At 38.1% G+C, this 14,150-nt stretch overlaps 1 protein-coding gene across 2 annotated transcripts in view; it reads right to left on the bottom strand.

The window, feature by feature from the left end:
- Positions 1–14,150, bottom strand: part of Zmat3 (zinc finger matrin-type 3) — a 39,608-nt gene that overhangs the window by 9,953 nt on the left and 15,505 nt on the right. For both annotated transcript variants that reach the window (XM_042678832.1, XM_042678833.1), the window contains exon 3: positions 3,399–3,518. In XM_042678832.1, coding sequence (XP_042534766.1) covers positions 3,399–3,518 — 120 coding nt within the window. The remainder of the gene's footprint in view (positions 1–3,398; positions 3,519–14,150) is intronic.

Genomic DNA, 14,150 nt, shown 5'->3' with positions numbered 1-14,150 from the left:
TGGGAAGTTGGCTCAGTGGTAGAGCGTTTGCCTTGCATGCCTGAGGCCCTGGGTTCGATACCTCAGCACCACATAAGCAAAAAGAAAAATGACTGAAGTGGCACTGTGACTCAAGTGGTAGAGCGCTAGCCTTGAGCTGAAGAGCTGAGAGACAGTGCCCAGGCCTAGAGTTCAGGCCCCACGACCGGACCCAAAAAAAAAAAAAAAAAAGAAAAAAAGAAAAAGAAATGTACTCATTACCTTGCTCATGTAATTGTAACCCCTCTGTATGGTATTTTCACAATAAAAAAATAATAATAATAAAAAAGAATCTCACTTTCCTGCCTGGGATAGCTTTCAACTGGAATCCTCAGATCTTGGGCTCCTGAATAGCTAGGATTACGCAACCAGTGCCAAGCCCCCTTTGACTTTTGAAGACAGTTATCTGTCCCTAGAGATTCTTCTTTTCCATATGACAGTGCTATTTTCTTCAAATATCACATGGTTTCAAGAATCTTTATATGTTATTTTTCTCTACCCCAAACCTTCTTTGTAACTCTTTGTTAACTCAATGAAATTGAATACTGTTAGTTCCTGTCTAGTTAGAAGGCAGACAGATATGAACATTAGATAGGCATGTTTATTAACTTATTTTCTTTTGATCTTCTGGCTCTGAGTAGTTTTGAAAGGGCTAGCAGAAAGTGTCTCCTTTTAGGATCTGACACGATTCTCTTTTATCTGCACAGTTTTTCAAACTGCCTCTGGATGGACTCTTGTTGGCAGGACAAGCTTTGTCCCAGGAATGTCTGCTCCTCGCTGGGATGATGTCCCATCTACTTGTTGCTGGGATGGCTTGTTCCAGTTGACTGATGATGGCATGTCCCACATCGGAGGAGCAGATGAATGACAGATCAAGTGAGAGTTGATGCCAAGAAGACGCTTTTTATATTTCAACTGAAGCAACAAGCAGCTCAATAGAAATAGGTTTTGGGGTTTTGTTTTGTTTTTTTGGTTGTTTTGGGGGTTTTTTGGTCAGTCATGGGGCTTGAACTCTGGGTCAGAGCATTGTCCCTCAGCTTTTCAGCTCAAGGCTAGTGCTCTCCCACTTGAGCCACAATGCCACTTCCAATTTTCTGTTGTTTTAGTGGAGATAAGAGTTTCACAGCTTTTACTGCTTGGGCTGGCTCTGAACCGCAATCCTCAGATCTCAGCCTCCTGAGTAGCTAGGATTATAGGAGTGAGCCATTGGTGCCTGGCTGAAATCAGTTTTTTTTAAAGGAGGGCTTACCTGGAACTTGTTAAGAATAGAAGTTAAATTTGACCAAAAATTAAATGTAAGAGTTATTTATCCCTCTGTGAATCTGACAAAATGCTGCAGAGGATAAAATCTTCAATGACAAACTCAACAGTAGACATGATGAATGTTTTGAAAAAGCAATTAATTAATTGAATGTAGCACTTTAGGACACTACTTAAGATTGAAACCATTGTCAGCTCTACATCAAGTTGCCCAACACACTTGGGAAACAGACATTAGACACATTTGTTCACATCCAAATCAGGTGAGCTTCTTTGTGGTTTGAATTTAAAACTGCTCATTTTTTTTCTTTGACCTGCAGAGCCATTAAGTCTTGATTACCTTAGAACTGTATGTGGTTTGAGTTTAAAACTGCCTGTTTTTTGTTTTCCTTTTTTTCTCTTTTGGTCTGTGGAGCCAGTTAAGTCTTGGTTACCAGAAAATCTTTAATTTTGGTAAACAGACATATTAGGAGACAAACTGACCTTTGATCACTTGCTAGATGGCTGGGGATCCCATGAAAACACACCACTTAGTCAAGATAGTGAATTTCTGGAGAAATCATGGAGATAAGAAAACTTGGCAGAGCTTTATTAAGTAAGCAAACACACAGACAAACAGAAAATAAGGGGCCAAGGAGAGATACAGAGAGAGAGAGAGAGTTTTAACTAAAAGAATTTAAGCCCAGAATGGCTAGCATTCAAGAGGGGTCCCAGGAGTGACTCCACCTCACTCTCAAGGGTACAAGCAAAGGGGGAGGAAGGAGGGAGAGAGAAAAAGAAAGAGGAAATTGAACTGCTACAAAACAAAATAAGTTACCTTTCTAGAGGAGATGGCTGAGAAGCTTATGCCCACCCCCATCCTGTGGCAGGAACAGGGATGAAGATCAACAGAGGGAAACAGGAGACAGCAAAGGACAAGCAAGGAGAGTGAAGAAAGCCTGAATGTATCCTCTGACCATTTACCATTGCATTGGCAGAAACTGTTGCAATAAATAAAGTGTTTTGGTTTTATGGAGTCCTTCAATACGAGTCTGGTGAGGATGTAGAAAGAAGGGGTCCCTAGGGATGCAGAAAGTAGGCCAACAAGACTAGATGGAACCCTGTTATGGTAAGACGGGGGTGGGGACAGAGGGACCCATAGACAGAAGTCACTCACCAGACATAGACAGAAGATAGAGGACAGTGTAGTGAATGCACTGCCAGCAATGGTAATGGAGAGAGGTCTGGCATTGGGCTCCCTTCGGCTGTTCGGGTCCATGGAGGGGGATCAGGAGGTGGACTGATGCTCAGAAAGAGAGAGAGGAGGGGTCCAGTAACTCCTGACACTATCCCTTCCTGGGATATCAGATGTAAGGTTTGGAGAAAGGAGCCCTCCATGTTGGTTCAGGCAGAGGAGAAAGTTTATTATAAGAACTGAACCTGCCTGCCCAAAGGAGATGTAGGCATGCAGAGGGAGGAACTAATGATGGAGACTGATTATATAGAGGGAGGGCAGGAAGGAGGTATGGCCACATCAGACATGGAAATTACCTCAGAGCCTGGGAACCTCCCACTGCCCCCAGGTGTGCCAGTTACTGAGGTTACATGGCTGAGCAGGGTCTGCTAGGGAGAGCCACATGTGCATGGAGGGAAAACAATTTTTTTCCTGGACAGACCTAACAATAGGGGTGTGTGTGTTTGTGTGTGTGTGTGTGTGTGTGTGTGTGGGTACTATATATACATCTATATACACATATATAACTGTATATAGATGTATATATATGCATAACTATAATAAAGAAATAATAATGGAATAAATTACAAAAAGAAATGTTTAAATCTCTTTCTTTTCATTCATGGTCCATACACCTAAGGTCATTTAACTCAGAATTCTAAGACAGGTGTACTGTAACTGGATTTGTTTCATTATATCATGTATCACTACCAAATTCAATGAGAAATCTCAATGTTTAAAGATTTTAGCAAACATTAAATCTAGCACAGTTCAATAAGTTAAAAGTACCAAGTAAGATCCTTTAGGAGTTTTTGCCTAACTGTACCTAGCTAAACAAATGGACAATAAATGTCATTGAGGAGCATTTATGCAAACAACAGCTTCCTACCTTTTATATATGTCTCACCTGTGGAGGAACTGGAAGAATTGGAGTTGCTGCAGGCTCTACTGCATTGCTCATTCTAGCAGGCGGAGGACAACTATTGGCTGCATAGTAATTTCGGAGTTTCTTGCCATGGTTCTTACCCTAGAAGTAAAAATAAAAAATGAATGAGAACATCACATTGCATTAATCAACATATTTATTTTTTTAAAAAATCAAAGAAAAAGCTGGGCACCGGTGGCTCACGCCTATAATCCAAACTACTCAGGAAGCTGAGATCTGAGGATTGCTGTTCAAAGCCAGCCCGGGCAGGAAAGTCCGTGAGACTCATCTCCAATACACCACTAGAAAACCGGAAGTGGTGCTGTGGCTCAAGTGGTAGAATGCTCACCTTGAGCTGAAGAGTGCAGGGACAGCGCCCAAGCCCAGAGTTCAAGCCCCACGACCCACCCCCCCCCCCAAAAAAAAAATCACAAACACTAATTTCATGCTATTCTTCTTTCATGTATGTACAAAATTGAAGTAAGAGTAATAGCTAAATTTGATTTACTAGATCTTAAATATAAAAGCCTGGGTTTTTTTTTTTACAGATGATTAAATTCATCTGGGGAAGATAAAAGAAGAAAACTAACAAATCAAAACAACATTGAGATATCACCTCACTCCAGTTAGAACAGCAAAAATCAAGAACTCTAACAACAACAGATGCTGGAGGGGATGTGGACAGAAAGGAACCTTACTTCATTGTTGGTGGGAATGTAAACTTGTTCAACCACTTTGTAAAGCAGTATGGAGGTTCCTCAAAAGACTTCACATAGAACTCCCCTATGACCCAGCAATCCCACTTTTGGGCATTTACCCTAATGTTTACAAAAAAGACCACACTAAAGCTACCAGCACAACTATGTTTATTGCAGCATTATTTACCATAGCTAAGATATGGAACCAACCTAGATGCCCCTCAGTAGATGAATGGATCAAGAAAATGTGGTATATATACACAATGAAATTCTACGCCTCCATCAGAAAGAATGACATTTCCCCATTTGTTAGGAAATGGAAAGGCTTGTAAAAAATTATATTAAGTGAAGTAAGCCAGGCCCAAAGAAACATAGGTCCCATGGTTTCCCTTATTTGCAATATCTAGTATAGGTATGAGTCAAGCGGAAAAGGTCAGATAATGTGATGTTAGGAAAACGAACCCTTAAATATGTATTTTAATGTTTTTGTTTCTTTCATGCATGTGTTTCTAACGCATTTATAAGATTATTTCTTTGTTGCTTTGTATGCCCCTCCCCCACAGTGTAACCCCCGCTTTCACTATATTTGATGTCAGTATAACATGTGGAGGAGATGGGGACAAACAAGTCGTTTAAGGATTCAGGTGGACCTGTTGCAACAATGAGAAGTACAAAATTTCATGTCAAAACCAGCTTTACAATGTCGGTGTGTGGGGGGGGGGTATGATTGAGTGGGGGGGGAGGGGGGAGGCTGGGAAGGGAGGTGAAGGGTAAACAAAGGAGGAGGCTGCAATGCTTGGTAAGAAATGTATGCATTATCCTGCCCATGTAATTGTAACCCCTCTGTACAGTATCTTCTCAAATAAAATAAAATAAAATTTAAAAAAAAAAAAAAGAATGATGCAGGAATAAGTAGAAAAATTTCTTCCTAATATATGTTGTATTCTTTGGCCATGGAGTCACTAACTTTACATTTAAACTAATCTGTATTTCATATTGATTATATGACATGACCTATCGAGGACTAGAATCTAACATAGTGAAATTAAATTTTCAAGCAATTTTAACAGTCACATGTATTTATATATACACACAAACACACCATGTATACATGACATACTTATACAGACATAAAGGTTCTCAAATAGAAATAAATTAAAAATTAAGTTTAATTTACTATATTGTTTGCTTCTTTAAAATAACTAAAACAACTTTAACCAATTTCTGGAATTCTTACAGAAATGATTCTGTTTACTGCATGTTTTTCTTTATGCTAATTCAACAAATCCTGAGTTTTGCTTTTCGTCTGTGGCTAAATATATATCACCCTAAGTAAATAAAAAATATTGAAAATAAAAAAAGAAGAAAACTAAAAATAATAGTAATTTCCTATATATTTCTGAAAAAGCATCATGTTTTCCAGTGATCCATGTAGTTAGTCAACTTATTGTTATTTGAAAACCATTACTTAAATACAAATCTTTTGATACTCAATATAATCTGCTTTAGAAGTGAGTGATGAAATGGACAACCCCCATTATTTTTACAAAAAGAGCACTTATAGAGCATTTTTAAACTTGCAAATGACTTTCACATGCAATAGCTTCTTTCCCACTTGCAAAAATCCTACAAGTAAAATTTGTTGATACTACCCATATGTGGCATCTAAGGAATTTGCAACCTGAAATTAGGGGACAGGGACTTGCCAAAGACCCTTTTCCAAAGGATAAAGTAGCAGATTCAAAGCCTCAAGAAGACCTTCTGAATCCAAAGCATTATCTGTTCCACTCTAACCATAATGGTTTTAGGATCCACTATGTACCTCTACTAAAATGGGCTGGCCTTATGTTGTATTATTCACTTGTTTCCATAGCTTGAATGAATACAAACTAGTAGCAAGAACTAATAGTCTAAGAACATTCTGAGGGTAAGACAACTTATTAAACTTTACTAATCTTCAAATCCACTGGCAAACATTTACCATCTACTATATTCTAAACTATAGAAATAAACTGAAGACCTAGTACGCAATCTACAAAGACAGGCACATAAGCAATAAAAGTAGTAAGCTAAGTCTTATCTCTACCCCCTCAAATATCCTAGCTGTGCTTATACCACAGCCACAGTGACTCCCAGAGTCAAATCCAATGGTCCTATCTGTATATCTTCACCTAACTCAAACTCTGAGCAGCATGACAAAATTGATGCTCCTTCCTTCTGGAAATAATCTTTCTTTTTGCCTATGTCTTCTGTAATTCCTTTTCCCTTTCCATCTCTCCTCTACCAGACCATAAACTCTGAGGTAATCTAGATCTTTAGCCTGCTCTCCATCTCCTCTTTAATTCTAAGGTTGTTTTACTCAGTCCTACAACTCTAAGACAAAATTAGCTCCGTCCCTGACCTCCAGTACCATATATAGAACTGACGTCCCATCTAAACTTTGAAATCTTCAGTGGTGCATCCAACATAACTTAATTCCATCCAATGCCACTGTCACTTTCATCCATAGACCAATAAACAGTACCATCATCCACTCACTTACTCAGGAGATATCAAGGAGTTCTTTTCTGGGATCCAATCTTCCCTAAAACAACACCTTCAATGTATAAGGAAGTCCTGTCAGCTAACCTTCACAATACACATCCAGTCATTCCACTTATATACACAAACACTAAATATGTTACCGTAATTGAAACTACCAACAGCTTTCACTTACAGTAGGCAACAGCTCCTAACTAGGCTCTGCTGTCAAATCTGTCCCTTTGTAATTTTCCTCATTATAAACTAGACTGACATAATTCTAGACAGAAATCAACTAGCTTATGTCACTCGCTCAAAATTTGATACTTAAAACTGACAAATCTGTGTGTGTGTGTGTGCATGTGCACTCATGTGTGTGAGAGTGTGCGTGCTTGAACTCAGGGCACACACACTGTCTCTTAGATAGTTTTGCTCACAGTTTACACTCTAACATTTGAGCCATACCTCCACTTCTGGCTATTTTATTTTGTTGTTGTTTTGAGGGGATAATTAATTGAAGTAAGAGTCTCATGGACTTTTTCACCCAGCCTGGCTTCAAATCATGATTTTCAAATGTCAGCTTCCTGAATATCTGGTATTACAGCCATGAGCCACCTGTACCTGGCTGACAAATCTTACTTTTACAGCCTTATCAAAGGCCAAAGGCCTTTTGAAAACTTTTCAAAACTTTTCATTTACAGGCATCATTTATAGGCCATTCAAAATTATCAATGCAGATGTACGGACTACGGGAAGTCAGCATGAAGCATATGTGTCTTTCTAATCCTATAATAAACTATTTCATGAGCTTACATGAACTGTGTGCTGGACTCTTTCAAAAATGCTTTGGTCCTGAGTACCTCTCAGATCTAATGCTCCTTTCAACTGCTTGTTGGGCTCCTGCTTTTTATGCTCCTAAACATACCAAGAACATTCTCACTCTGGGGCCTTTGTAAGTATCCTCCTTTTAATCAGATTGAGGCTGCTTCAGATCTCTGCATGGCTGGCTCTCTTACCATGGATGTCTCCACTTACAGCACATTTCACTAATCCTGAAGGGCTACATTCAGCATTCCTAAGCATATACACACTCCATCATATTATCACATTGTATTATTTTATCTTACTACCACATAACATTATCAAACATAGTATTCATTTTCGTTTTTTTCTTTCCTTTCTGAAATGTAGACTCTTTGAAAACACTGACTTTATTTTTTTTCCTCCAGTGCTGAGATTTTTTTATTTTATTTGTTTGTCCCAGTAACTGCCGTTTGAATTCTAGACAAAGTGCCCTCCCTTGGCTTCCTCACTCAAGACTGACTTCATCACTTAACAACACCTCCACTTCCAGATTTTTGCTGGTTAAGTGGAGATAAGAATCACAGACTTTTCTGCTTGGGCTGTCATTGAACCACAACTCTGAGACTCCTGATTAATTTGGATTATAGGTGTCAGGTTGATTTCTAACATAGGACAAGCAAGCTTTAAACATTGGTTGCAAAAATGAGTTGGATAATTATTATGATGGAGATTTTTTAAAATTAGGAAAACACAGAGAAGGAGTTTTTTGCTTGTACTTCAATTCTAGATTGTTAGAGAGAAAGTTCTCCTGAGAAGGAGACACTGAGTCATCTTTGAGTAAAACTTGACCAAGCAGGGAAGATTGAAAGGGAGAAAAAAATGTGAATTGAGAAAACAGTATGGGAAAGATCCAACCAGCTGAGTTATGTAGCCTCCAGAACAGATGGTGGTTTTCAGGATTCTTAGGGGAAGTAGTAGGTGTGAAGATACATAACACGTCCATCCTTAGTGATCTTGCCTAGAACTTCAACTTTGGAGGGAACAGAAAGCCGCTGAGATTGTCAGCAAAAAGTAGGAACATGACTGAATTGTATTTCATAAAACTCATTCTGAGATAAGGATGGGGGATAAATTAAAGTAGACCACAGTTGGAAGTTAGGAAGACAGAGAAGAGAGCCAAGGCTCAGAATACCGTAACAGGGTGTGGTAGAAAACCAACATACAAATAGCTCACAAAGTGAAATTGAAAACACCTAATCTATCAAATAAGATGAAAACCAGATAATGTATTATAAAACCAAAGGGGATTTTAGGATTGAAGTCAGACTGCAAAAGAAGTATTAACATATGATGATATTTAAGACCAGTAAACTAAAATATATTACATAGACAGAGTAGAGAGAAATAATAATTTTCAAAAAGCACTGGAATAAAATGAGGGGAGCTTGACACAAGAGAATTGTTGGAGGGAAGAAAAGACAAAAAATACAGAAATTCAGGCTGGGAAGGGAGGTGAAGGGTAAACAAAGGAGGAGGCTGCAATGCTTGGTAAGAAATGTATGCATTATCCTGACCATGTAATTGTAACCCCTCTGTACAGTATGTTCTCAAATAAAATAAAATAAAATTTAAAAAAAAAATACAGAAATTCAGCATTATTTACCATAGCTAAGATATGGAACCAATCTAGATGCCCCTCAGTAGATGAATGGATCAAGAAAATGTGGTATATATTCACAATGGAATTCTATGCCTCCATCAGAAAGAATGACATTGCCCCATTTGTTAGGAAATGGAAAAACTTGGAAAAAATTATATTAAGTGAAGTAAGCCAGGCCCAAAGAAACGTAGGTCCCATGGTTTCCCTTATTTGTAATATCTAGTATATTTATGAGTCAAGCGGAAAAGGTCAGATAATGTGATGTCAGGAAAATGAACCCTTAGATGTGTATTTTAATGTTTTTTTCTTTCATGCATGTGTTTCTAACACATTTATAAGATTATCTCTTTGTTGCTTTGTATGTCCCTCCCCCACAGTATAACCCCTGCTTTCACTATATTTGATGTCAGTATAACTTGTGGAGGAGACGGGGAAAAACCAGTTGTTTAAGGATACAGATGGACCTGTTGCAACAATGAGAAGTACAAGTTGTCATGTCCAAAACGAGCTTTACAACGTTGGTGCGGGGGGGGGGGGGGGGGGGGGGGGCAGGAGAAGGATTAGGGGGGGAGGGGGGAGGCTGGGAAGGGATGTGAAGGGTAAACAAAGGAGGAGGCTGCAATGCTTGGTAAGAAATGTACGCATTATCCTGCCCATGTAACTGTAACTCCTCTGTACAGTATGTTCACAAATAAAATTAAATTAAATTTTAAAAAAAAATACAGAAATTGAAAAAGACAAAAGCAAGTAATAAGAAACTGAAATGAGGGAAGGAGGGAATCAACTGGGTAAATAGGGCTAACTGATCCCAAACCATTTTTAAGTTGGGCATCAGTGACTCACAACTGTAATCTTAACTTGGGACACTGAGATCTGAGGTTTGTAGTTCAAAGCCAGTCCAGGTAGAAAAGTCTGTAAAACTCTTTAGCTCCAATTAATCACACACACACACACACACACACACACACACACATGAGCTGAAAGCATAGCTGTGGCTCCAGTGGAGGAGCACTAGCCTCAAGTTGAAAAGGCTCAGGGACAGCCCCCAAGCCTTGAGTTCAAGCCCAGGACAAACAAAACAACAACTATTTTTAAGGGGGAAAATGAATGGCATCTCTGCAAATGGTTTTGCCCCACCAGAACACATATTTGCCATTTTACCAATACGGAAAGGTGACAGGGCCTTTAAGAGGTTGTTGAGGTCATGGAGACACTGAACCTATGAAGAGATTAATTTAATCCCCTCTGTACTGGGTTAGTTATTTCCAGGGCAAGTTATTTCAGGCATGCCTTAGCATCTCCTCGAATCTCTGTCACATGTGTGTTCCTTCTGAATGTGTTGGCTTTCTACTTCTCCATCACCTTATAACACAGCACAAGGCCCTCACTAGAAGCTGAGTTTCATGCCATGAGTTTGATGGACTTTCCTAACTCTAAAACTGTGAGCCAAAATAAGCCTCTTTCTTTTTGAAATGACCTGCATGGGTATTTTGCTATAGTACCACGAAACGGACTAAAGACAGCTGAAGTCAACCTGAGACACAGACCACACCGAAAGACATCTGGATGAAACTCCCCTAAAAAAGGAATTGGGATTAAGGAAGTCAAACCTAAAGGAGTTCTGAGACTCTTCTAAAAATATGTGAGAATTTGAATCCATAAATTTTGGGGAAGATGTGTAAAACACTATTCTAAGAAACAGAGATAAAATACTGAAGAAAAATTAAATCTTTGACTTCAAAGGACTTTTTTTGGTTTTGGTCATGAGGGTTGAACTCAGGGCCTGGGTGCTGTCACTGAGCTTTTTCTGCATCATTTTTTCAGCATCATTTCCAATTTTTTTGGTAGTTAACTGGAGTTGAGTCTCATGGACTTTTCTACTAGGGATGGCTTTGAACTTTGATCCTCAGAGTTCAGCCCCCCTAAGTAGGTAGGAATATAGGCATAAGCCACTGGTGCCTGGCTCCAAAGGACTTTTTCTTATTATTAATTTTTTATTCACACATTAGTATGTTTGTGTGTGTATGTGTGACTGATATCTGTTTTGCAGGGAAAAAAAGAAACAAGATGATGTAATTGATACTGTCATAGAGATAAAAATGAAGGATAAATCTTTAGGACATTGCAGTATAGACTGTTGGAAAGAGTAAGGACAGGAGAAGCATAGAAACTGTGAGACAAAAGGTGAACTAATTCAGCAGTAATATTCACTAGACACTATGTTGGAAATGAACGATACGAACGATACAACTTGGGGAAGAGAGGAGTCAGGAGGGAAAAAAACCTAGGAGAAAATGAGGGAGGGGTGACACTGTTCAAAAAAAAATCACTTAAAAAAAAGTAAGGACCCAAAATAATGAGATATGTAATGCCTATCTTAAGGAGAAAGATGAAACTCAGGCAACATCATGGAAGCCTAAAGCAAATTGTCTCAAAAGAAAATAATCTAGTTAGATACATTACCACATAGGAACTCTGCTTAAAAGTATTAAATATGCACTGGAGGAAACAACTAAAAGAATTTCTTTAGTAGGACTGTGTATAAAAGCAGAAAAGTGAAAACAAATGACCATTTATAAGATAGTGGATAAATTGTAGATTATTTGTCTCATGAAAGACAAGACAGTAGTGAAAAGAAACATTCAAGGGCTAGTTTCACAACAAACTTGCATAAAAAGAAATATACAACTTTGGTTTTTTTGGTAGGTTGTGGGCTTTAACTCTGGGACTGGGTGCTGTTCCTCAGCTCTTCAGCTCAAGGGTAGCACTCTAACACTTGAGTCACAGAGCCAATTCCAGTTTTCTGGTAATTGATTGGAGATGAGTCTAAGGACTTTCCCGCCTGGGCTGGCTCTGAACTGTGATCTTCAGATCTCAGCCTCTTGCATAGGTAGGATTATAGGTGTGAGCCACTGGCGCCTGGCTAAATAACTTTTAATATAAAGTGTAACAATTTGAATTTTTAAATTTTATTTTATTGTTAAGATGTTGTATGGAGGGGTTACAGTTATATGAGTAAGACAATGAGTATATTACTTGTCAATCATTGCTATCCCTTCCCTTCCTTGTTGTTGTCCCACTATCCCTTTCCTCCCACAGCTTCCACACTCCTATCTCCCCCCTCCCTACCTTGCCACCCGAAGTTGTAAAGTTTATTTCCAATATACTGTCCAGTGGGTATCTTCGTTGCAATGGGTCATCCTGTGTCCTTGTTTCAGCAAAAGTACACCCAAAATGGGGGAGGGGGGGAAATCATAACAATACAGAAACACCAGCAGGGATATAGTTGGGAAAAATGCATGAGAATATCACCTGAATTAATATTTTTTACTTGTGCCTTTTTTCTTACTGGTGGTTCACCCTTTTGATAATAGCTACTCAGGAAGATCAAAGCCCAGCCCAGGCAGTAAAGTTCATGAGATTAATCTCTAATTAATTGCCAGAAGTGGAGATGAGGTTCAGATGATAGAGCACCAGCCTTGTGCAAAAGAGCTAAGCAAAAACATTAGGCACTAAGCTCCACTACTTGTACTTAATAAATATAAAAAAGAATATTTCTTGTTAATAAGCTAGATGGCAAATACAACTGCTCAACTTTTTTTATTTTTCATCTAAAGGATTTCATTATAATTAAAAACAACAACAAATAAACAAAAGAAGTAGTTTGCTACTTCCTTGAGTAAAATCAAGACAAGTCAGTGGAATGTTGAGATAAAATGTGGCAGGGAATGTGAGGCATGAAAATAGAAAAAAACAAGCAGTAGGTAGAAGAGTTATGCACATAGAAGATTTTTCTATCTTAGAGCAAGTAGAAGAATAAAGTATAGAGCTAAATAGGGACATGATGTCACTGGAAGATTTTTTTAAGACATGTTATATTTTGGCTTATCTGCATAACAACAGGAAGAAGTCACTGAAAACAATATAGCATATGATACAGAAGGTAAAGGATATGACTAAGGAATCCAGTACGACCAGATAGCTCAAAGTCAGATAGTGCAAGTACTTTACTTCCAATGCCACATCCCTACTAGTATTAAAGTAAACACTGTACCCATAACATAAGAATTATGACAATATTGGAAGCAAACTTTTTGAGCATTTGTCATATGCAAGGCACTTTATAAATATTTATTTATTGGTAGTACTTAGACTTGAACTCAATTCCTCATAACAGTCACTCTACTTGAGCCATTTCCTAGCCCCACAAATATTATCATATTTAATAATCAGGACATCTCTACTAGGTAGAACAATTATTATCTCCATGTACATTATAGCTGGTGTCTTTGAAAAAATAATAAGAAAGAAATAGAACTGATGTTTAAATATTTAGGCCAAGAAAATTTGCAAAAATAAAAGACTAAAATGAACATATTAAAAAGGCTGTCTAAATATCTGGAAAAATGAATCTGAGACAAAACTAAAACATATCTTTTTGTTTTGTTTTGTTTTTTGTCAGTTGTGAGGCTTGAACTCTGGGCCAGGACACTGTCCCTGTGCTCTTCAGCTCAAGGCAAGTCTCTACCACTTGAGCCACAGCGCCACTTCCAGTTTTCTAGTGGTTTATTAGAGATAAGAGTCTCATTTCCTGCCCCGGCTGGCTTTAAACAACAATCCTCAGATCTCAGCCTCGTGAGTAGCTAGGATTACAGGTGTGAGCCATAAGCGCCCAGCTATTAGACGTAACTTTTTAAAAGAAAGGCTACTTCATAAGGAAAAAAAGGCCTTTGACTCTCTGGACAAAAAAAAAAAAAAATCAAATAACTTACAAAGAATAACATGACATCCACAATATAAAAAAATAACACGACAATAGATACTTAAAAACAACTTATTTTAAAAATCAACGAAGGATTTTATATCCATCTAAGTGTCTTTGTATTAAAAAATCAAGATGTAAGAGAAATCTTTGTAAAATAAAGACTGTTTTTAACAAATTTAAACATGTAAAAACTAAGGAATTCAATACTAATGAGGAATCTATAAATAGTGTTTTAACCAATCAAGAAACAGATGACAAACTCCAACAAATGGCTGGTGGTACTTTTA

Source organism: Dipodomys spectabilis, unplaced genomic scaffold, assembly GCF_019054845.1.
Source record: "Dipodomys spectabilis isolate Male_0828 unplaced genomic scaffold, ASM1905484v1 ptg000050l, whole genome shotgun sequence".
NCBI classification, from domain to species: Eukaryota; Metazoa; Chordata; class Mammalia; order Rodentia; family Heteromyidae; genus Dipodomys; species Dipodomys spectabilis.
Note: the sequence above shows the minus strand (reverse complement) of the source record. Positions and strands in the feature narration are given on the sequence as shown.